The 25,682-nt window shown below is 43.3% G+C and overlaps 1 protein-coding gene across 1 annotated transcript in view; it reads right to left on the bottom strand.

The window, feature by feature from the left end:
• Window positions 1-25,682, bottom strand: part of LOC128687001 (putative neural-cadherin 2) — a 1,231,968-nt gene that overhangs the window by 132,697 nt on the left and 1,073,589 nt on the right. The window contains exons 15-17 of the mRNA XM_070082105.1: window positions 20,086-20,262; window positions 18,096-18,498; window positions 12,896-13,098 (exon numbers count right to left, since the gene is read on the bottom strand). Coding sequence (XP_069938206.1) covers window positions 12,896-13,098; window positions 18,096-18,498; window positions 20,086-20,262 — 783 coding nt within the window. The remainder of the gene's footprint in view (window positions 1-12,895; window positions 13,099-18,095; window positions 18,499-20,085; window positions 20,263-25,682) is intronic.

Genomic DNA, 25,682 nt, shown 5'->3' on the forward strand with positions numbered 1-25,682 from the left:
GTAGCGTACCTTGCCAGGGGCGAGTGTAGCGTACCTTGCCAGGGGCGAGTGTAGCGTACCTTGCCAGGGGCGAGTGTAGCGTACCTTGCCAGGGGCGAGTGTAGCGTACCTTGCCAGGGGCGAGTGTAGCGTACCTTGCCAGGGGCGAGTGTAGCGTACCTTGCCAGGGGTGAGTGCAGCGTACATTGCCAGGGGCGAGTGTAGCGTACCTTGCCAGGGGCGAGTGTAGCGTACCTTGCCAGGGGTGAGTGTAGCGTACCTTGCCAGGGGTGAGTGTAGCGTACCTTGCCAGGGGTGAGTGTAGCGTACCTTGCCAGGGGTGAGTGTAGCGTACCTTGCCAGGGGTGAGTGTAGCGTACCTTGCCAGGGGTGAGTGTAGCGTACCTTGCCAGGGGTGAGGCCTAACCAAGGACATATAGTGTTGAACAACCCGAGGGCTTTTATTATTTATACTACTAGATATGAAGCCAAGGATTCTGTTAGCTTTATTGCGAACACTAATGCACTGTTGTCTTGGTTTTAGATTACTGCTAACCAGAACTCCTAAAACCTACTACTGATTGCGAAAAGGATTAAGGAGAACCAACACGTTGATAAGACATGTGCAACTCTTGGGTATCTTTATTGAGGAAACGTTTCGGCACACAGTGGCTTCATCAGTCCATACAAAGGAGAATCGTAAAGAACAGGAGAAGAATGAGGTAATCAGTCCCTCAACCTTGAGTCGATGTGGTCAGTCCATCAGTCTTGAATAGAGGTCTGCTGCACCTCTCCTGCCTACGGTATATAAGCTACTTCTCGGCACATATGCTGTATTCTATTCAAGATTGATGGACTGACCACATCGACTAAAGGTTGAGGGACTGATTACCTCATTCTTCTCCTGTTCTTCACGATTCTCCTTTGTATGGACTGATGAAGCCACTGTGTGGCGAAACGTTTCCTCAATAAAGATACTCAAGAGTTGCACATGTGTCTAATTTACCACATTCTGTATGATCAAGCTCTACTTCACCTAGTTTATAGCTTCGAGGGTTATTTTCATTAACAAGGACTAGTACCTTACACTTATCTACACTGAACTTCATCTGCCATTTTTCAGACCAAGACATTTTGTTCAAATCCTCCTGGAGTTCATTGCTATCCTCAGAATGAATCATATGGTCTATCTTTGTATCACCAGCAAATTTGCTCATGTCACTCGTAATCCCTTCATCAAGGTCATTAATGTAAATTATGTACAAGAGAGGGCCTAAAACTAATCCTTGTGGAATGCCACTAGTGACTAATCCCCATTCAGATTTGACCCCATTAATGGAAACACTGCTTTCTATTGGTAACCCATGCCTCTATCCATGCTAAAACTTTACCTCCTATACCATGAGCTGCCACTTTTCTTAAGAGTCTCTTGTGAGGTACTCTATTGAAGGCTTTATTAAAATCCAAATAAACAATATCATATTCTTTATCACTGTCTACTGCCTCAAATGTTCTACTGAAGAACATCAGTAAATTTGTCAGGTAGGAACGACCTCTCATGAACCCATGCTGAGATTCATTTATCAAATTATGCTCTTCAAGGTGACTTCTAATAATGTCAGCTATAATTGTTTCTAATAACTTGACCACTATAGATGTCAGGCTTATTGGACGGTAATTTGAAGGAACGGACTTATCCCCTGATTTGAATATAGGAACCACATTAGCCATCTTCCACAACTCTGGCACAACACCAGTAAGGATGGACGCATTAAACACACTCGTTAATGGCTGACTAAGTTCCATCTTGCATTCCTTAAGTACCCTGGAAAGCAACTCGTCGGCCCCCGGGGACTTACTTTGCTTCAGTTTATCTATCTGTTTGATAACCATGTCCCTCGTGACAGTAATATTAGTTAATTTGAACTCGTCAGGAACTGAATAATTGTTAACTTCTGGAATCTCTTACATCTTCCTGTGTAAAAACTGACAAAAAATAGTCATTAAATAAGGAACACATTTCCAGTTCGTTATCCGTCAGCTGTCCATTCCCAATTTTCAGAGGTCCTACTTTTTCCTTCACCTTCGTCCTATACACTTGAAAGAACCCCTTTGGATTGGTCTTTGATTCATTAGCAACTCTAATTTCACAGTCACGTTTAGCCTTTCTAATCCCCTTTTTTACTTCTCTTTTAAGCTGAACATATTGGTCAGTAAGGTTAACCTCTCATCTTCTGACGAGCCTATAAATTCCCCTTTTCTCCCCTAATAGATGCTTTAACCTCCTGTTAACCCATTTGGGATCGTTATTATTAGACCTAATTTCTCTCTGGGGAATGTATATACTCTGAGCACGTTGTACATTAAGAAAAAAATCATAAAAACGTAGATCCCTTTTCGTAATCATAAGTATGATCATCAATAAATCATTAGCTAGATAACCCCAATCGAGATTAGACAGGTGTTCCCTAAGTCCATTATAATCGGCAGAACGAAAATCATGGATTTTTTTTTACCGTATTATCATTATTCTTGCATTACCAGTTAATGCTAAAAGTGATGGATTTGTGATCACTTGCGCCAAGCTCTTCAGTGATCTCCAGATTATTTACAAGTGTTTCCTTGTTTGACAAGACTAGGTCTAGCAAATTATTACCCCTGGTAGGCTCTGTTACACACTGCTTCAGAAAACAGTCCTGAACTGTTTTCATAAAGTCACTGGACCCCAAATTACCAGTCAAAGAATTCCAGTCAATTTGACTAAAGTTAAAATCCCCTACTATCACTGTTATTGTGTCTAGAAGCCCTAACAATTTCGTCCCAAAGAAGTCTCCCTCTATCGTGATCCAAGCCTGGAGGTCGGTATATTACACCTAGAATTAGTTTTTCTTGACCTTCTACAAACTCTACCCAAAGATTCTGTTACTATTCCATCTATTTTTATACCTGTTTTTATGCAACAATTAATATTTTCTCGAACATATAATGCAACTCCTCCCCCCTTCCCATTACATCTATCCACATGGAACAACTTAAACCCTTTAATATTACACTCAGCAATCATATCCCGACTCTTTAAATCATATCACGTTTCAGTTAAAGCAATGACATCAAAGTTCCCAGCACATGCTACCAAACGTAGTTCATTAATCTTATTTCTTGCATTTCGACTGTTAGCATAAAATACCACCATATGTTTTTTCTTCTGCACATTCTTCCTATTCACCTTTGCTGTTACACAATTTCTGAAGTTATCATTACCCAGCATTACTCCATGACTGATATTAAGATTCATAATATTAAAGCCGAAGTTAATATATCCATATTCATTATTTTTCATTTCTAAACCCATACCTCTAACTAATCCTAGTTTAAAGTCCTAACAGCCCCCCTCAACTGAGCTAGCAAGAAAACCCACACCTGCCCTGGATAAGTGAACCCCATCCCTGGCATACATGTCATTTCGGCCATAGAAGTGGTCCCAGTTGTTAATGAATGGTACTGCATTATCCTTACAGTTTGTCCAGCCAACAATTAATACCAATTGCTCTGGACAACCATTCATTTCCAACACCCCTTCTTGGCAAAATGCCACATATAACAGGGCGCCTCCCTTCTTCCTAATGTCTATGGCTGTCCTGAACCTTCTAACTAAATCCTCACGTCTACGCTTGCCTACATCATTGCCTCCAGCACTGAGGCAGATAATAGGATTGATCCCATTACCGTTCATGCTGTCAAGCCGGCTAACAATATCCTCCATCCCAGCCCCAGGAAAGCAAACCCTCTGTCTCCTACTCCTATCCTTCAAGCAGAAGGCCCTATTTATATACCTAACCTGGCTATCCCCAACAATATTTTTACCTTCCTTGGTGTCGTTCGTCGTGACGTTCCCAGTAGTCGACTTGCATTCGTCGGGTAGCACGGAGAATGCATTAGATGTTTCCACAACAGTTTCCGCAGCAGTCTCTTTCTTCTTCATCGTTTCTACCTTTCCATTAGTCTTGATCGTCAACTTCGTTCCATGCTGTTCAGCCACTGTCCAGGTTCCCTTCTTGATCTGAGGACTCAACAGGAGGATTACTACGAATCCTCTTGTTTTCCTCAGTCAATCGCCGTTTCTCCATCTTCGCTACCCTCAATTCTTCCTTAAGCTGCTGGTCAAGTTGCTCGATGGAGGGCATCTTGGTTCAGTCCAAGGAAAGTACACTAGACACGTTCTCACTGAGCTAAGTACAGGTCACCATTGAGCTAAGTACAGGGGTGAGTGTAGTGAATCTTGCTAATGAAAAATCGGTCATTAGTAACGTGAACTAGGTCATTAGTATCAGAATGGCTGACAGTTCTCACCAGCTTCAGGTTTACGACGGAGCAGAACTTCTGATAACCAATCTATCAGGTGAGCGAAGTCATTAAAACTGACATTATCAACCCGCTTTTACCAGGCAGGTAAAGCAGCAGTGGAGGATGGTAGAGCAGCAGCAGTGCAGGATGGTAGAGCAGCAGCAGTGGAGGCAGGTAGAGCAGGGATGGTAAAGTAGGTGGAAAGTGTAGTGTCACTCACCAGGATAGTGTAGTGTCACTCACCAGGACAGTGTTGCGTCATTCTCTTTTTCTAAAGTTTAACGTTGGTTATGTTTTACGGAAAAAATATTTTAGTTGTGAAGACTACTGGAGTATAGGACATGTGGAGCGGTGATCAACAGGTATGCTGGAGCTCAACTGGTTCAGCCTGATACGAGTGCCAGGATGAATGTCAGCTAGACCCTTCGTGAATTTTAAAAATAATGTCACAGACCGGGCCGCGGGGGCGTTGACCCCCGAAACTCTCTCTCTCTCGCCAGGTAAACACTACAGGGCTTGTAAGGTCATTATAAGAAAACAGAATAAATGTTTGTATAGAAAGTGGTAGGCGGGTGACAGAGGCTATGAACCGCCCAGGATCACCACCACACGTTATGGAATCTGTTATATTTTAGCAAAACTAGGGAGCCCAAAATTATAATTAAATACACAAAACGAAATTACGCACAACACTGAAGAGACCATAACAAAATGGTAATTACTGACCTGGAGGAGAGTTAACGTAACAAGCTGTGGCGCCAGATATGGGAATTCGCGATGGGAGCAGCGGAATAAGACCTTAACCAGATTTGACTTAAGATTTAAAAAGCTTTTTAAACCTGTGGTTATTCAGTCCACTGAACATTAGTTGAATCAGGCTTGATCCAAGGAAAAGGCAAGAAAATAGCAACTGCAGTAGCTGCAGCAGCAGCAGCAGCAACAGCTACTTTCTGTGTTTGTAGAGCGAGTGAAGAGTCAACGTACAGTATCACGACTCATCGCCTGGTACAGTATCAATACATAACAAGGGTCTCCATGTTGATAGAATAACAAGGGAGAAAGTTGGGTAAAGGGGAACAAATGGAAAGTAGAGACAATGAGGAGTGACAAGATAAGCATACATGGGGAAAACCATAAACTGTGTGACCCAAATGTCAAAAGCGTGCGAAATGAAAGATAGTAATTTATGGATCTCTCAGTGAAAGATATAGAAACCAAAATTAACAGAGAAAGGGATAATTTTCGAGGAAGAGAGGGACCGGGTAATGAAAGATACATGAATTCTCATTTTCCTGTATAGGCAAGAAAATGAGGAAGCTGGAGCTAGAAGGAAAGCAGAGTTGGACATGGGAGGTGGACAGACTCCTGCTAACTAAATAAACGAAAGTTTGTAAGACAGTGGTTAAAATAACTTAAAAAACAGTGACAGTGGTCATTACATGTAATGATGTAATCTGACTGGCAGAGCAACAAGTGGACTGAAAACTGAAAGATGGGAAGAAAAATATTAGTTTCTGAAAGAAGCTAAAAGGGACAATGAGTTAATATTATGATACGAGGCGCTATCAAAAAGTTGCCAGACTGACGTGAAAGGATACTGGTAGAAGGAAATTATGTAGTACTGAATACACACACTACCCGCGCATAGAATGAAACTGACGACGACGTTTCTGTCAGACTTGGACCATTAACTAGTCTGTGGCTAGTTAATGATCCAAGTTGGACCGAAACATCGTCATAAGTTTCGTTCTGCTATGTGCGGGTTATTTGTGTATTGCTCCGGTCACGGTACTGCGACTTTTTATTCTTTATGAAGTATTGCGCAGACGTTCAGGTCTAGTCGGTTGAAAAATACGCTCGTGGAGGTCTCACTTTGTTAAGGATTTTACATGGGATGATGTACACTCCTGTAGAAGCTGAATGACATTGATGGTGTTTGTGATATTTTGTATTAGTGGAGGTCTTGACGAGTGTTACTGTAGATCTTCATGTTTGACAACACAGTTGTTAGGGTCATTTTTCTCGTCAGTGATGGATCTCGGCGAATTATGTTATGGAACGTCGTTTGTAGTCCCAGATTAAATGACTAAGGTAGTGAAGTTTATTGAAAATTTATTCAAGGAAAGAACACTCAAGAAATTTCCTCTTCTTCCTTTCCCTCCTCCACTATCCCAAATCTTTCATTCTCACTCTTTACTACGTTAAGCTCCCACCTTTCCCCCCCCCTCTTACTCGCCGTATACTGCACTCTCACTTTCCCCTCCTTTCTACTCTCCTACCCACCTGATTCCGTACACTATTCCACCACTACCACCTGTCTTCCCCGAAACTCCCCTCACCTCCTCAATTTTTCCTCACACCGTATTCCTCTTTTTCTGCACTCTTTTCCCTCTGATTATTTTTCCCGCTTAACCTACCCGTTCCTCTCTCCATTACTCCCTAGTCACACCCCCCTCTCCTCCTTCAAACTCTTACTTCTCACCATCACATCTTCAATCCTCCTCTCAATCTTCTCCCTTCGCAAATTCATGCTATGCTCTTATTCCACTACTTATACGATTCCATACATCTCATCCACTGTCTCCCCCCTCTCCTCCACCTCCAGCCTATCCCCTATTTCTTCACTCTCTCACCCTAATACAGAGTGAATAACTTAAGGATTAAAACGTTAAAATTTTGTACACGAATGAGACGGGAATCAAACAAAAAGCACAGAGATAAAAAGAGTAACCAGACTTCGTAGTTCAAGCAGAGGCAAAACTTCTGAGCACAACCCTGTAACAGTGATCACAAGAAAAAAAAACTCAGGCATTAATAATCAGTCACCAAGAGAGTTGTAAAGAGTTGAAAGACCTGGACATTAGCGAGTTCAAATATTTTCACAACAGAAATAATTTTATCTGAACGATCAAAGGTAATGCAGATTCCAAACTCAGACGCCGAACCTAACACACACACACACATGACATTAAGAAATCAATTTGTATTTTACAAATACCAAAGTTTATACTACAGCTTTGTAAACAAAATTAGTTTGTAAGCTTGGGCTCTTCTGTGTATGCAATGATTTATAACCCGCCTCTGAGCAACAATATGAAAACAAGGCCACGAAATACATTCAAGAAAAAGTTTCCCAGACAGCAAGGACCAATACAAAGCTTGTGGCTATAGGATAATTCAATGAGAATTAGAACTGTGCTGCAGCAATGGAAAATTAAATGGACGAGTATTTAAAAGAAACTAAGAATGCGAGATGAATCAGCATTACGACGTAGCCTTCAAACATGAACACTTCTATATAAAGATATCTATTATAGAAAACTAACAAAGGCTGATGAACCTGAGGATGTTAGAAGAGTGAACGACCAAGGGAGACAGACATGACCATGGTATACAAGATACTTAGATTCGACAAAGCAGAAAGGAAGAGCGAAATGCGCAGCACAAAGGCGAAGGGACAGATAAAACCCAAGAGACTCAAAACTTTTTGTCAGGGAGGCAAAGAAGTGTAACCAAGTGGACGAGGAAGTGTAACCAAGTGGACGAGGAAGTGTAACCAAGTGGACGAGGAAGTGTAACCAAGTGGACGAGGAAGTGTAACCAAGTGGACGAGGAAGTGTAACCAAGTGGACGAGGAAGTGTAACCAAGTGGACGAGGAAGTGTAACCAAGTGGACAAGGAAGTGGCGATCACCTCTTAAATCAAATAACTAAATAATCAGCAGGTGGAAGCGCTAAATGCATAGGGGCCATACAGCGCCTGGGGGAATGAAAATTATTTCGTTTCAATCTCAGGAAGAGAACAGTTCCAATTCCTTGCATCAAGAGCCTCTCGCCAGCATCCAGGAACGTCCTAGTCCGATGCCAAAATCCTTCGCAGAAATTTAATATAGCAAGACATGAATGCCTTGCTTCACATAATAAATTTAAGCGTAAATTTTGGCCATAAATACGAAAGCAATTTTATTTGCATGAATAAACCGCCAATTTACGACAATTTTTAATTTGAGCTGAATGACCCAACACAGGAGTAGGAACTAAAAACTGGATTTTTTTTTTTTGGGGGGGGGGGGGGGTCCTACCCAAAGGGGGGAAAATGCCCGGAGCTCTTCCGACACACTGATTATATTCGTGGAGAAGGGCTAAACCCTTAGGGGCCCCTAAAACGCCTGGGGGAACGAAAGGTATGATCCGAGGAATAGGTATACCTAATTGCTCGGATCAAGTGACCTTCAGCATCAGAGAGGGAGCCCTTCCTGGATGACCTGCGACCAACATGACGCAAACTGGCTATACTGACGCAAGTGCCTATAAGACAAGAGGCACGAGTACCTATATACACACAGTTTATATGAAGATGACTTTGATCGTGGAGATTATTCAGCACTCTTGCCTATAAATATATACAATACAATGCATATAAAGTTAACAAAATACTAATAACATTAACACAACAAATATATACTAGCATACTAAGTTAAAATAGTCACAGTGTCAGCTAAAAGAAAAAAAAATCCCCTTAAATGTTAAAATATTCTCCTTGGTAATTGTAAAAGTCGTGATATAGGCAGAAAATCATAGCCGTGAGCAAACTTAAAATAGTTTCCACAGTTAACTACTCGCCACAAGTTACGCTGAAGGAAAAGTGGGGTAGGAGTACCTACTAACAGGTGGATATTGGCGAGATGTGTGTGCCCGATCATCAAGCTATAGATTCTATCACTTTTTTTTCCATCTGTGGGACAAACCGGGTCTGCCACTTCCCAAGGACATATCTGTAAATGGTCCATTAAGTCATTAACGCAAAAGTCTACTGCAGAGTGGGCTTGCTACAGCAGTCTTTGCCTCAACATCCTCATGATCATTTCCCGTCACACCAGCATGGACCTGACATCCACAGAACTCAACATCCTTCTTCAGTAGAGACGAGCTAACCGCTCCACGATCTTTAGGACCACAGGGCATACAGAATTGAGAATTTGAGTACACGATGAACAGAGATCCAGCAACGAGAACTGCATGGAACCTCTTCAGTAGTTGTAATATTATCAAAATTTCGACCGTGTAGGTCACTCAGCTCTCATAGCAATAGAAAACTTATAAAACACAATAGCAAAAATAAAATTAATAAACAAAAGCTATAAACAAACGGTCAACATGAATACTATCACACCAAGTTGCTATAAAAACCTGATTAAACTGTCAACAAAATCCCTTAAAATTTACCAGAGATTTCTATAGGCACCCCGGTAAAGGCAGAAAGGCCTAAGTCGAGGGCAAACTTAAAATGTGTGTAATAGTCAGCGACACACCACAAGTTATACAGATATGTAAAGGGGCACCTGCGAACAAGTAGCTATGGGCGAGATGTGTGGCCAGTCCTCAAATCAACAGGGATTCATTTCAAAGTGACTATGCCTGTTTGAGGGAGAAAAAAAACTCACGTCCTGCCAAACCCTGTATAACTTGCGGCCAGTCTGCAGAGCCCACCTTACCCGTCACTTCCAAAGAACATATCTATGGATATGGCATGAACTGGCTAAGGCAAAGGCTGAGGTAGCATCTGCCCGTTCATTTCCCGGGACATTAACATGGCCCAGGCACCAACAGAACTCCATATGTAGATATATGGTTCAGAGAACAGACAAGTTGATAAATTAGACACATATGCAACACTTGGGAATCTTTATTGAGGAAACGTTTCGCCGCACAGTGACTGCACCAGTCTACAAAGGAGAATGGTGAAGAACAGAAGTAGTTTGAGGTAATCAGTCCTTCAGCCTTGAGCTGATGTAATCAGTACATCAATCTTGAAAAGAATACAGTACATATGACAAAGAAGTGGCTTATATACTGTGGACAAGTAATGTGAAGCAGTCATAGGATTTGTCAATCCAAATGTGGAAGTAGGTCATGCCGCACGTGGAGATAAGCCAACCGCTCCAAGATCTATGGAGCCACACGATGAACAGAAGCATAAGAGACCTTGGCACACAGTTCACATTAAGAATCGAGAACCAACTAAGCCAGCTATCAGAACAAGAGCAGCGAGGGTTGTGCGGAGCTCTGCGGTGAACAATGAATCTCCTTCCCGGCAATCACAGTTAAGTCACCATCATCCTAGCTCTTTGAGCAATTAGTAAAGATCTTTGTTCCTGAACCGTTAACAAATCATTCTCAAAGAAATTAACTAGGGTCATCACCGGGGCTAGACATTTAAGGATCCCCATCCACTGCCTTCAAAGACGAACCTCAGGCACCGTCCACGGAGAGAAGCCAACCTCTCAGACCACATCAAGGTCACAATCCAGGAAAGACGTAAGCGTCAGAATGCAAAAATGACCTCATCACGAGTCGGGTTGGCAGTTGTGTACCGAACCCCTGCTCTTCCCCCCCCCCTCAAAAAAAAAGTGAATTCCTAGCTCCTCATGCCAGTGATCCAACAGATTTATCATGGGGAAGCGGTAAACCTGTAGGGATTTAAGATCCAAAAGACGCTCACCAGATTCAATATAAAAGTTCTCAACAAGGAAAGCACGGAAGGCACACAAGGAAAGATACATCCTTAGGAGATAAGCAGGATGTATGAAGTATAGCAAGAAACAGCTGGCCTAGAAGTATATCTGGCAGTCACATACAAGCCCAGTCCTTGGATCCGTCCCCAAGCATGCTGGGAAAGCATCATGAGAATGCCTAGTGCCTGCAGAGTATCCAGTTTGAGGTTCTTAATACGAGAGGCCAACATGACGTGATGATGCAAGATCAACATGGAGCAGCGCACAGGAAGCAGGCTTTTGAACCCAGGACCATGTTAAATGAATAGCAACCGTCTTCAACACGGAAGACTAGTAGCCATTTTAAGCAGCCCACTCCGTGTTATCCACGGCCACCTGTAGTGTGGGAGGCCACCCTGTAGCATACACTGCAAGATCGTCCACATACATGCACAAGCGGGCCTCGACCTCATCAGAGATAACAATGAGCACATCCAGCCATGACTATTAAAACCTGCTCACTATGGAGAAGGCTAGGCAATGGCACTACACTAGTTCAAATAATCAATGAAAGCACATTCACTGATGACCTCATGATACAAGAAAACCAGGGCTTAGCAAAGGCCATAAATCCTTATCAGATTGTCCTTAGAGATATGACGGAGGTTAGGAGGCAAAATGTCCCATTATACCTCTAACTGCTGCTTCAAACTTATTAACTTTTAAACCGGCTGGAACCGGATCGTAACATGCAAGAACATCTGGTCCTCTTTGCATTCTCACTTAATGGCTCGGGAATGGTAAGTCAAAGTATCCTCCAAGGTCTCAACACAAAGGCACTGACCACCCACCACAGTCATACAATTAGGTAATGCCTTGGCATTACCTTGACAACAAGGGTAAGATAACCATAGTGTGTTTATCATGCCGGTGGAAACGATCTGTTCGACACTACAAGATAATAAAAATAACATTAACATCTTTATTTACGTTATAAGACTAAAGACTCTCCTTCCAAAATGGGGGCAGTATTAGTCAGAGCCACGGCCAACAACAGCAACCGTGTGCCGGGGTGAGTCTAGCACTGGGTCACTCATGAATTACGTCCTCACAGGGGTTGTCAGGTATCGCTTCTGCAGAAGAACCAGTGGAGGTTTAGCGGCCCGACAGATATAAAAATTAAGAGATAGAAGAGAGAGCAGAGTAGAAGTGGAAATAGAAAAAAAAATGTTCGGGTGACTAATAAAATGAAGAAAGCACTGCTTAGCCACTGTCTCCATATGCCACACCAACGAGGCCAAGAGTGTCAACTTTGTTTTGGGGACTATCGTTTACCCTGCCAAGGGACAACCCCAAGATGACTTCCTAGAATTAACAGGGAAAGACTTAACAAAACTGTGCTTAGACTGGCAGCGCCAGAGGTGCTAGCAGCATTAGACTAGTAATGAGCCATGGTGAACCCAGCAGAAAACCGAGAGTGGCCACTACTACAGTTACTGCAGGTAACCTAGGATAGTATTTCCGTCTCATAACACCAGACGACCAACCTTATGTACTACCAGGTGGTCCACCAAGTTCACCTGACACTCAGCAGTGTTAACATTAGAACAGTATCAGACAATGATCCCTTCCATGATCCCTCATGGCAAAATTTAACAAATTTAAACTCCCTGCTAAGCAAGTCAAGAAGAGGGAGGAGGAGTTGCTTGGTTCTTAATAAGGTGTATCCACTCACACATCAGCACGTTAAGTTGTAGAATGAATCACATGCAAAATTTGAGAATCAGTAAAGATTCCCAAATGTTGCACAAGTGTCTCATTCTTCAACCTGTGGGTGTTCTCAACCAGTTACAAGAATAAGGTGTCCAGCATCGTGGAAGTAAATGTGTACAGAGGCAGAGGGACAAGTGTACTCACCCAAATATCCCATGGTCAATGCTAGAGTTCTGGGATATTATAAGGTGCATGATAAGAGTGTGGCTCACCAACGCAATTTCAAAAACAGGTTAACATTCAGTATACCACATACCCCTGGAGTTCCAAGAGCCCTACACACACACACAAACTTTTAAGACCTACCCTGAACCTGGTGACACTGACGGTCTTGTTGGCGGGTCTCATGGGGTTGTCGTTGAGATCTGCAACAGTGACAGTGATGGTGGCAGTGGCTATGAGACTGCGGGCGTCACCCAGCACTAGAGGCAGGAACCGCGTCACTGCCTCCTCCCTATCCAGCGGTCCCAGGGACGTCACCACCACCACCCCACGCCCCTCGTCACCCTCTGTAACAACACCACAAGTTTAGTGTTACACTCTGGAACAAGATCAAGATCACGTTTTATGAGACACTGTAACAATACCATAAGGTTTCTGTTACACGCTGGAACAAGATCACAAGTTTAATGATACACTCTGGAACAAGACCAAACGCTGTTCGACTCTAGAATTACAGAAGTTTAATGCTGCACTCCGGAACAAGTTGCACAAACCGAGATGCATTATATAAAGATATTACTAAATTAGAAGAGCTCTCCACAGTGCTCTAACCCTGAAGGATAAAGTGTTATCAGATGCGGCGGCGGTATCACAGTCAATACGACATTGGGTGCTGGAGGTACACAAGCGCTCCATCAAAGAAGGCAATTTACTGCGCACATATACTGGAAATTATCAGCTGTCATGTAAACCCACTTCCACTGCGTCTCTCACCTCCAGGCAAGAAAATTCGGAATTCTGCTTTAATGTCCAAACTTTAAAAGTCAAGAAAACGGCAAATTTACTCGAGGATACTGCGACTATTTGCTTTTGATCTCCGCCACGTCGACTGAGGTCTTAAGTCTTCAGTAATATTGAGTTCAGGTCCTGGCCTGAGTTGATCGATAATTTATTCCTTAAAGTGTCCAGTATTAGGTGGGTTATGCCGTGGATGTAGTTTCATTTTGTGGAAACAGAAATGCAACTTGAGGAAACTCAACGTAACCCAGCCTAAAATAATCTTACGTAACTTAACCTTGCCCTGCCAAGGGCAGATATGAAAATGGTGCGTCTTTGTTTACATGACTACAGTAACCGCTGATTGACGTGCTCCTCGTTCCAACAATTATATTTGATAATTTCTCACAAAATAAATAGCAATTGTTGCCAGTGGATACCATGATAGTATTTTAGATAATAAGGGGCAAATTCAGACCAGGACCTAATCTCAATATTAGTCAAAGCTTCCAATTAAATGCATGAACAGCGCTGAACTTGCATGGATCAGCTAAGCAATGGGAGGTAATTAGGTTCAACCCGGGAAAAGAAGTTTTCAACAGTTCAAGATATGAAGAACCTTCCATCAGCATCAAACTACCGCTCATCTTCATAAAGTCTAATTAGTAAAATTACATTGAAGGTACGAGTCTTGTAGTGCCTCTCCCCCCCAGCCACATCAATAGTGTGACCTTCCACAGCGGTGCTGGGGGGGGGTCACAGGGTTATATATGGGTGGTGGTGGAAGAGGCAGACGACCTTGTACTCCACACTGGACTATACTATCAACCTTGTCTTTACATGAACCGAATTAAATTGCTGGTTTGCAAGATTTAAACACACAATGCCCTTGGGCATCCTGCAGAGAGGAGGACCTCGAAGCACTAGTCTGAAATTCTCTTTTTTTTTTCCTTTCTCCAAGCTTTCGTATATAATTTTATCATACCTCATTCGATCGGATTAAACTTTCCGATGATGGTCTACTGTAACGGGAAGAAAAGGATTCGTGCAACTATCGGTATATGTAGGTGCTCTTCTGAACAAATCTAAAATAACCCATTATAAACCTCCAGGAATGGGTATAACTTTGAAAAGCTTTTCCCGCTTGGCTTCAGAGATTTAGAAAAGGTGTATCCTACATCGACAAGGGCGGAGAGTAAGTCAAGTAAGTGTTGGTCTAAATATGCAAATAATTGCGTGCAAAAGAAAACTTAAATGACGTTCACTCAAGTACATCCGTTTTTATGCACAGCTTCAATCTTTAATAGCTGATACATGATGCTGAAAGGATAGTACCCAAGAAGCTTAGTTTATATACCAGTAGGTGCAAGTTTACCAATATACTAACGTAGTAAAAGATTTTGGAATTATTGGAATTTCTGCAAGAAGTTTGAAAAATGATTCTTTTGATCGGCTTCAAACTTTTTAACATGTAGCGTTCCCATGAACGCTAAGTTATCATTGTTATCAGGCTGCACAAGTCCCAAGTCGTTAATTCTATTAAATATTTTTATTTCCATTTAATAAGTAACGTCTCTTGATTACATATAGAACAGTAGATCAGCTATGTATGACTTATAGTATGATCACCTTCATGTTCACATTATGCAGGTGTAAATCTGACAACATACTTAAAAAAAACTAAAATCACTGAATAACTAGAGAATAGCTCGTCCGGTTGGCTTCAAACTTTCAACTTTTAGAGTGTTGTACTTAGCGAGGTGTATAAGTTTAATGAACTTTCAATTATTATTATTATTATAATCAAAAAGAAGCGCTAAGCCACAAGGGCTATACAGCAATGAACTTTCAAGCCTTCAAAACTTGCTCATTCTGTCAGTGAATTTGTGAGAGTATTATGCTCTGTCAGACAAGTAAGAAAGTCATCAAGATGAAAATATATTAAACATAATTTTAAAACATTACAAATATAAATTATGTAATGTTTTACACATTTTTTTCAGCCGTTTAGGAGACAGTGAATTTTTTTTTTTGTAAAAAGACCACACCATATATTTAGTCGAATTTAAATTTGATATATATTTGTACAATATACTCTCTCAGTAAGTTCCGTTAAGTTTACTGGCTCAGTGTAATGTAGACTTTAAGACAACAGACTGAACCAGCATCAAGGAACCCTTCTTGAAGGTTATGATAAACACAACCTACCCGACAACCCCCACCTCCTCCACCCTCATCCTCCACCACCCTCCTCCTCCTCTTCCATCACCACCACCCTCCTCCTCCTCTTCCATCACCACCACCCTCCTCCTCCTCCTCTTCCATCACCACCACCCTCCTCCTCCTCCTCTTCCATCACCACCACCCTCCTCCTCCTCCTCTTCCATCACCACCACCCTCCTCCTCCTCCTCCTCCGCCACCACCACCACCCTCCTCCTCCTCCTCCTCCGCCACCACCACCACCCTCCTCCTCTTCCGCCACCACCACCACCACCACCCTCCTCCTGCCGCCACCACCACCACCACCCTCCTCCTCCGCCACCATCCCTCTCCGCCACCGCCCCTCTCCGCCACCGCCCCTCTCCGCCACCGCCCCTCTCCGCCACCGCCCCTCTCCGCCACCGCCCCTCTCCACCCCCCCCCCTCTCCACCACCGCCACCAGACTTCAAATGAACATCATGTGTGTGGACAGGTAGCCTCATACTACCGGTTGGTTGGGTTCAAGGTCAATCAACTACACGATGGTCATCAAGGCTGCATGTAACTTGTTCATCACCAGCACAAAATACTTTAATCCCTAAAACAGAGATTGTATTAAACTCTCAGCATATATACCCCTGGGTGTACATCACCTCGATATTATACATTCAGCAAACGTCGGGTTGTTCCTGACAATGGTGACACATTAACCAGTATTTGAACAATGGTGTTGTGCTATACCTTAAGCACCACCACCACCACCATCACCCCCACCCCACTCCCTAACCACCACCAACACTCACCACCATCACCCCCCACCACCACCACCAACACTCACCACCAACACTCACCACCATCACCCCCACCACCATCACCCCCCACCACCACCACCCCCCACCACCATCACCCCCACCACCACCATCACCCCCACCACCACCATCACCCCCACCACCACCATCACCCCCACTACCACCATCACCCCCACCATCACCCCCACCACCAACACCCACCACCACCATCTACACATCAGTGGCTCCTAGTCCCGGGCGTTCAAACTTAACTTTATCAGTGTCGCACATCCTTCATGGGTGTGTGAGCCTTGAAGGGTGGCAGGTGAGGTACTGGTGCTGGAGACTTCACCTGGAACACTGACGAGCAGTCAGAACCTCGCAGCAGCACCAGTGCTCAGCGGAACAATAATGACCCAGGTGCTGTTTAACACTTGTCACATTTTTGGTAATTTAAATGAACTGAAAATAGCCAACACAAATTATGAATGGAAATACGACAAAGAATAGATAAAATAAAACACCAAGACTAAAGGAAATAATTTATAACTTCATAAATTTGCAATTCCCGAGTCCTGGGGAGGGGAGAGCCTGAGAAGGGGAGACTGTGGAGGGGAGAGTCTGGGGGAGGGGAAAGCCTGAGGCGGGGAGACAGGGGAGGGGAGTGCCTGAGGAGGGGAAACGGGAGGGGAGAGCCTGAGAAGGGAAGAGCCTGAGGAGGGGAGAGCCTGAGGAGAGGAGAGCCTTAGGAGGGGAGAGACTGGGGGGGGGTAAGCTTGTGGAAGGGAGAGCCTAGGAAGGGGAGAGCCTGGGAGGGGATGACAATTTTTTTTGGCTACATATTTTAGGAGTGACTTGAAGAGTGTAGCAGGTGTATACCGATGGCAGGTGTATACTGACGGCAGGTGTAAACTGACGCAGGTGTATACCGACGACAGGTGTATACTGTGGGAAATGAAAGGCATTCAGAATCAGTTCAAGGAATTGGAGTACCAGTTCAATTTCTCTGACCAAGAGCCTCTTTCTCTGAGGAACCTAGTGATTTAGAGCCTACCGTTTCTACTTCCCTCTTAGTGATACTTAGACTCAAAGCCTCAAACATTCTATCACCACAACCTAACCTACCCATCAGTGGGTCCTAGAACTGAGTGCCCACACTTAACTCTTGCCTTGTTTCACGCCCATCATGAGAGAGATCATCGTGCAAGAAATGAACCTTCCCTTCCTTTCCTTTTATCACATTCGATTACATTCACCTTCCCCCATGGTTTAGTGCTCCCCCACGAATGCTATAAAAACAGTCTGTTCCCACAGTCCTGCCTAGCGCTATTCACATTCCGCCATTCCCTTTTTCGAAAAAAATGCAATGTGCATTTCTGAGAAAGAAAAGAGGGTTTGGGGACCTAAGGAGGCCTGGTCACAGACCGGGCCGCGGGGGCGTTGACCCCCGGAACTCTCTCCAGGTAAACTCCAGGGAGTGGAAGGGGAAGGGGACAGGAGGGGGGTTATTTGTTTTTTTAAGACAAAAATGTTGCTTTGGATCTTCAGTGTTGGTGTTTACATCTCTTAGATACTTACTCTCGTCAAAATCGACAGCAAAGGTCTCCTTGATGGTGGCTGGAGCGTCGTCGGCCAGCTTGACAGTGAAGGGTGGGCCGTGCCCCAGCGACCAGTCGTCGGCATCATCCAACTTGAGGTCACCCACGTGTCGTGGTCCGCTGTTCTCCAGCACGTATAGCGTATTCGGATTAGCTACGTTAGGAGCGTTATCGTTGACGTCGGTGACGGTGAGCAGAAGAGTAGCGGTGGAGGTACGGGCAGGCACGCCACTGTCCACTGCCAGTATGTGGACCACGTGACGCTCTGCTGCCTCGCGGTCCAGCTGGCGACGAAGGTGCACTTGACCCGTAGAGTCCACGGCGAAAAGTCTGAAGGGGTCGCTGCTGGGGTCGATGGTGTAACGCACCTCGTCCTTACCCTCCTGAGAGAATGGAAATTAATATATTAAGTTAACTCTGTAATTCTACGTAGGTCCCCTCTCGATAAGTGGACAATACACCTTACTGAAACAAGCTGGTCAGGGCACTTAGTTGCAATATTTACCTTGGTGCAGTCAGTCTTGCACAGTTATGAAGTCAATGTAGTACATACTGCTAAGCCAGTCTTGTACACATTTAATCGGTTTTGTACATAATCTTGTACATTGTTACTGAGCCTTGTACACAGTTACTCAGGTAGTTTTGTACAGAGTAAAAACATGTGCCGCACACTAAAACATCTCCACTTCGTTGAATTACAACCGTCACTTATTTTACTATGACAAGCTGATTCTTCCAGTTATTTACAACGCCTGTAAAGTTTAATAAAATATATAGACGACACAGTGAAATACTGGTAAACATCCTAGACACCAAGTTAGTTGTAAAATTTACATTTGTATTCACCATTACCCGGAGCTGCCCCTGAGTGTAGCTTAACAACCATCTATTATCCGTCACGTTGAGTCACGACATCCACCTCATTCCACGTAGTTATCGTGTAACCGGCAACCTCTGGCGCCAGCACGCCAATTATTAGCTTACTAGTTAAAAGTCCTGATCAATGGAATGCTAATGAGAATTTTTAAGACACTCATTTACACAAGGTCAAAATCGCAGGGAAACAAGGCATATGTATACTGTCATAAAAAGCTTGTTCTCGGGGTCAGAACAAAGGTAAGTGCTCATATGAACATTGGGTCAGAAAGGCCAACTTATTAATAATAATAAAAATAATATCTATTACTACATGTACAAGGTATACAGTCCTAGCTGACATCAATGACATACTACTACAATATCGAAAGTCGCGCTGTTATGCAGAGCATTTTCGGACAAATTAAGTCAGTTCTGTCCCAGGATGCGACCCACACCAGTCGACTAACACCCAGGTACCCATTTTACTGATGGGTGAACACAGACAACCGGTGTAAGGAAACACGCCCTCGCTGAGAATCGAACCCAGACCCCTCATTGTGTGAAGTGAGAGCTTTAGCCACCCACGGTGTTTGTTATCAACGTTATATTTCTAATGTGCCGGGTTAGAGCCTCAGGATCACAATTGGCTCGTTGACATACTAGTGTCGAAGTGGCTGTGCAAGTAACCAGCTGTACATCGAGTTCTTATTTTAGATAAATGGTTCAGAGACACTTGTGCAACACTCGGGTACATTTACTATGGAAACGTTTCGCCAATGGTGTGTTCCAGGGCGTTCACCAGCACCAGTGAGAGTGGTGCTCGCGCACGTGCGGGGATGGCTGGTGTAAATGTTCAACATTTACTATAAACAGACCCTTGTAAACCCCGTTGCAGCAAGTCGTGTAATAAAATGAAAACATATCAATCAGACGTCTCGTTCAACCAATCCTTAATACTAAAAATATCTACGAAAAATGCATCTTGTTACCCCATGTTCATATGAAGACTTAAACTCCGTTTTGGGCCCGAGAACATGTACATGGAGTTATTTATGCATACCTTTTCTACATACACACACACACACACACACACACAGCTAATTGTGAGTAACCTGGTCTTTGTCGGTGGCGGTGAAGGTGGCCAGTGAGTGACCGATGGGTGTGTCCTCAGAGAGTGTGAGGTGAGAGGTGTGGGTGGAGAGGTCTGGAGCGTTGTCGTTATCGTCCAGCAGCGCCACAACCACCCATGTTGTGTCCATGTGTTCCTCCTCTTCCCACCGGCCAGCCGCCTGTGGGACAAGCATCAACTCTTAATACATTACCAACACATTCTTATCAAAAGTATTTAAAACATAAATGAATGAAATTTAATGTTTGCCTGACGTTCCGGCTAGAAATGTTCCGTTTAATAGATTGACCAACATTACATATATTTTTTCAAGCAATCATGCTGAAGTAAAATGTATATTTACCTGTTAAAAATACAATAAGTCACGAGTATTCTTAAGACTGGAGCATTTGACAATGTGTTAAGAAAGGAAGGCCAGACTACAATTCATATTTGGAAGGTTGTTTATAAGCAGCCAGCAGTAACAGCCTGGTTGATCAGGCTCTGATCCACCAGGAGGCCTGGTCACAGACCGGGCCGCGGGGGCGTTGACCCCCGGAACTCTCTCCAGGTAAACTCCAGGTAAGAGATGATTCAACAAGACAGTATCTTTGAAGTACAGAAAGGTTGATACGTTTAGCATAGGTCCAGTTAATGGGATGACTGTGATCTCTAACATGACAGAGAAGAGTACTGTTGGTGTTGATAAGGTAAGCACATCTTTTGTACTATTTATGCCCGCCAGAAAGGGAGCGATAAGTTTCATAAGAAGAACATAAGGAAGACTTCAACAGGCCTACTGGCCTATGCAAGGCAGGTCCAATTCTCCCACCGGCTTAAGCCAATGCCTTGACCTAGTGAGGTCAGACACGTCACTTAAGGGACGAGCACTGCATCCAACTTAGCACAAGCTAGTCAGGTCTAACTCACACCCACCCACACACTCGTGTATTTATCCAACCTATTTTAAAAACTACACAACGTTTTAGTCTCTATAACTGGACTCGGGAGTATGTTCCACTCATCCACAACTATTACCAAACCAGTGCTTTCCTATATCCTTCCTGAATCTGAATTTTTCCAATTTAAAGCCATTGCTGCCAGCTCTGTCTATGTTAGATATTTTCAGCATGTGGAAAAATTTTCTCCAGGGAGGGATATCAGCCCCCCTTCAGCCTCTTTCAGCCCTGAGGGGCCCAGCCCTCTCAGAAGGGGCAAACATCTTGTTTACTGCTACAGCAAGTAATTGATCCCAGATGCAGTACGAGTATGTGACGTGGTCAAGCGACCGCCACTTCTTGCAAGAGTCCAGTGTTGCAAAGTGTAGTTTAATAAGAGACAGTCCATCTCTTACCTTAGCAGGACAATTAAGGAAAATTCTGCTCCCACTATATTACCATGATAAAGATAGTGTACATTGTTGTCTATGCTTAAGACAGCAAGAATCAAGCATTCTGCTTTGCTTCATGGAGGAAGTTTGGCAAGGAAGCAAAAAGTACTAGGTCAGCTCTTCCTTTATGTTCTAGGGGCATTGCAGCGGCATAGGAGGCTGTGAGGTCAGATTACTTTTGACTCTACTGAGAGACACATTGACGTGCCGGGATAACCAACAAAGAACGATGTTCCGCGCGTTTTGCACAAAAGAATCTCAATAAACACTTACAGAGAAGTGTGATCAGCTTCTTTAGTGACATTATGGTGTGAACAATTATTGATGAACAGTGTAACAACGAGTGTTGCGATCCAACAGAGTGTAGCGCGACATTCTTCAAAGAACTAGTACTATTCTTCAATCAAGCATCGGATATCCGGGCGTAACTACGGGTCAGATACATATACCCAGGTAAGTGTACTAACTCATGATGTACTACTATTAACTGCGCAGTTGAGTATAAAGTTGCGAGTTAGTCACTTATCATAAACCCCGGTGATAAGTGGACCTTTGAGTCCACACAAGTAAGTGTTGTCAGCAATCAGTGTCTGATATATGCTGACAAAACACCCCCTAGGGGTAATTTATTATTAATGTATTTACTTTATATCCCGTTGTGAAGTGGATACGACAGCTTCTCAAGACCTCGCTTGCAGGGGCGGCTGTGCAGGCGATGAGCTGTCTTACCAAGCTAAGTTCCCCCTATATAATAACCTTAGCTGGTAAACCATTTCTCAACACACCATGCTAATTACATCCCCTTTATTAATTCCTGTTTTCCATTTTTACACCTCAATCATATCCCCTTTAATTCTGCACCTTTCTAGAGAGTGCAGATTAAGGGCCCTCAGTCTATTCTCATAGGGAAGATTTCTGATAAATGGGATCAACTTTGACCATTTCTTTTTTTATTTATATGGTACAGGTTAGCGAGGCTCCATGGCCTCGACCGTTGATGCATCATCCATTCAGTGACAGAACCCTCCATAGTTTGGACCACATAAATGCCAATCTCTACCACACTAATTCCTAATATTATACAATCGGAGAGACATAATTCCCCTCCATGTGATAATGACAGCACCTAAGTTAACTATGTTTTGGGTGATGTGCCAGGCGTCCATTTTGCAAGCAAGCATGTACTTGTGGCACCACTGAATGTTCTTGCAAGCCTGCACCATCAACTGAGGATACCAAACAATGTTGTCATGCCCTATCCTCTACTTTCTCCGATAGGTCTCATCATATTGGAAGTATTTGCGTGAGCAGCGAGAGCCTGTATGAAGAGAGTTTGTTTATGTACAAATAACCTGCACATAAATTATGACGGTGTTTCGTCAGAAGTTTCATTCTATGTGCAGGTTACCTGTGTATTGTTCCAGTCACGGTATTGTGCCTTTTTGTTCTACAAGAGCGTTTTCTTTTTCTTCGGAGTATAAGAACTCTCGTGGACAGGCAGCCCTCTCTCCTAACCTTCGTACACTACAGTGACAAAAACCTAACGGCGAATCCTTAGGCAGGTTAAGCCATTTTCGAACATTAACACGCAACAGTCTACCAGCTGCTCTCAAGTATTTTGATAAGCACTGCCTAATATCACAGTTTATTTTACAGGTATCAAATGAAAGTTCAATGCATACATTTTCTGCTGGTGCTTTAGAGAAGCATTATCCAGGTTGTTAAAGCGCCCCTCGAGGCTGTCTAGTGAAGGTTTTCCTCTCCCAGTTGATGAGACATGCATTCCTAAATACTTATACTCTTCAGCTGCTTTTAACAGCTTAACAGGTGTCTCCCTGACGTACGTCTGATTGAAATGATCAAAATATCATTGCTTTTTTCCTTGGCATAATTTTTGACAGCCACACATTTCTGCGGGTTAAGTTTTAATTCCGTAACAGCTAGATACTGCAGGGTCTTCAATTGCTAGTTGAAATCTGCATCAGTCTCCACCAACAACGCCACGTCATCGGCGAAGGGCAGGGAAGGAATCTGGTGGTCATACCTTGAAGAGTCTTGCCAGAGTTTTGTCCCAGGGTTTCATTTTAAACCTTATTAAATAAAACGCATGAGAAAGGATCGCCCTGTTTCACCCTTCTACTTGGCCATTCCTGCCTAACACGACAGATGAGGCTCCTTCGTACGCAGACATAATATTTTTTATTGAAATTTCAGGGGCACCATAGTTGTATAATGCCCTACGGACTGGTGAATAGTTGACCCAATCATAGGCTTCTTGACATCCAAAAAATAACTGACAGTGGCTTAATAAATTTATTTTCATTAATAATCGAATCAACCAGTAATTCATTTTGTGCCAATCCATCGGTGGGAAGGAACGTCATTTGCGCTGAGTGAAGTGGAATCCATTCGATAAAACGTGACACCAATACACGATGAAACACCCATATAATAAAACTGGAGAGATATAAATGGGTGCCCACAACTCTTTTGTTATTCAATACCTTCATATCCTTCAACTTCCATCTATCTGGTCCTGGAGCCGACGCCGTATTAGATCCATTAATTGCGCTTCAAATATCTACACTACCAATGGGGCGTCGCAAGTGCCAACGCTGCCATTTAACTCCACAACGCCCTATCTATCTTACAATGACGGACAAGCAGAGACCCAACCAGACCTCTTGTAGTTGATCACTCCTCTCCGACAGTAGCCTCTTAACAGGCAAACCTCGCTCCGCTCAGTAGTTTCCTCGCACATCAGGCACGGTCTTTAAGATATAACTTTTGTAAATCGGTACAACTGCCTTATTTTTGCTCTATATCCACCTATATTATTGGCAAAAATGAGGTGACTATCTTTTTTCACCAGATTGGCGACCCTCTCTACGAGACCCATAATTGATACGCATAATGGTTCTAACGTTGAATGAATAACACTTAAATCACTAAAACTCTCATCCCTCCAGAATCTTCCGAGCATGTATGCAGCACGATGGCAAACCACTTGGAGTCCCAAAAACTGCACAATCCAGGGCAACATGGGTTCAGAGCAGGTCGCTCCTGCCTCTCGCAACTACTGGATCACTATGAAATGCTCTTGGATGTACTGGAAGAAAAACAAAATGTGGATGTAATATCCATAGACTTTGCAAAAGCCTTTGAGAAGTGCGGTCATGGCATGATAGCGCACAAAATACGTGCGAAAGGAATAAATGACAAAGTGGGGAGATGGCTTTTTCAACTTTCTAACCAATCGAACACAAAGAGTCGTGGTAAACAGAGTTAAATATGAAGCTGACATAGTGAAAAGCTCTGTTCCACAAAGCACAGTACTCACTCCCATCCTGTTCCTCATCCTCATATCAGACAGATGTAATCCACAGCACCGTGTCACCCATTGCAGACGATACTAGGATCAGCATGAGGCTGTCATCTGCTGAGGACGCGGTTAACCTCCAAAAAGATATAAACCAAGTTTTCCAATGGGTAACGGAAAACAATATGATGTTCAATGAAGACAAACTCCAACTACTCCGTTATGGAAAACTGGAGTACAGAACTGAATATACTACAAACTCTAATCATACAATAGAGAGAAAAAATAATGTGAGGAGGGGTAATGTCTCAGGATCTCACTTTCAAGGATCACAACAGTGCCACTATCACAGCTGCAAAGAAAATGATAGGATGGATAATGAGACCGTTCAAAACAAGAGATGCAAAGCCAATGATGATCCTTTTCAGATCACTTGTTCTTTCTAGGCTGGAATATTGCTGTACATTAACTTATCCGTTCAAAACAGGTGAAATTGCAGATCTAGAGAATGTACAGAGAACCTTTACTGCACATGTGTCATCAAACACCATAACTACTGGGAACGCTTGGAAGCACTTGACTTGTACTCGATGGAACGCAGACGAGAGAGAGATCATAATCTACACTGATGGTCAGCATCATTTGCCACCGCCACCACAACTGCTATTACTACAACTACTAGTACTACTACTACAACTACTAGTACTACTACTACAACTACTAGTACTACTACTACAACTACTAGTACTACTACTACAACTACTAGTACTACTACTACAACTACTAGTACTACTACTACAACTACTAGTACTACAACTACTAGTACTACTACTACTACAACTTCTTCCCCGCCCCCTCCCGTATTGTCTTTAGGCCTTCTCTAACTTTCTCT

This window comes from Cherax quadricarinatus, chromosome 7 (genome assembly GCF_038502225.1).
Source record: "Cherax quadricarinatus isolate ZL_2023a chromosome 7, ASM3850222v1, whole genome shotgun sequence".
Lineage (NCBI taxonomy): Eukaryota > Metazoa > Arthropoda > Malacostraca > Decapoda > Parastacidae > Cherax > Cherax quadricarinatus.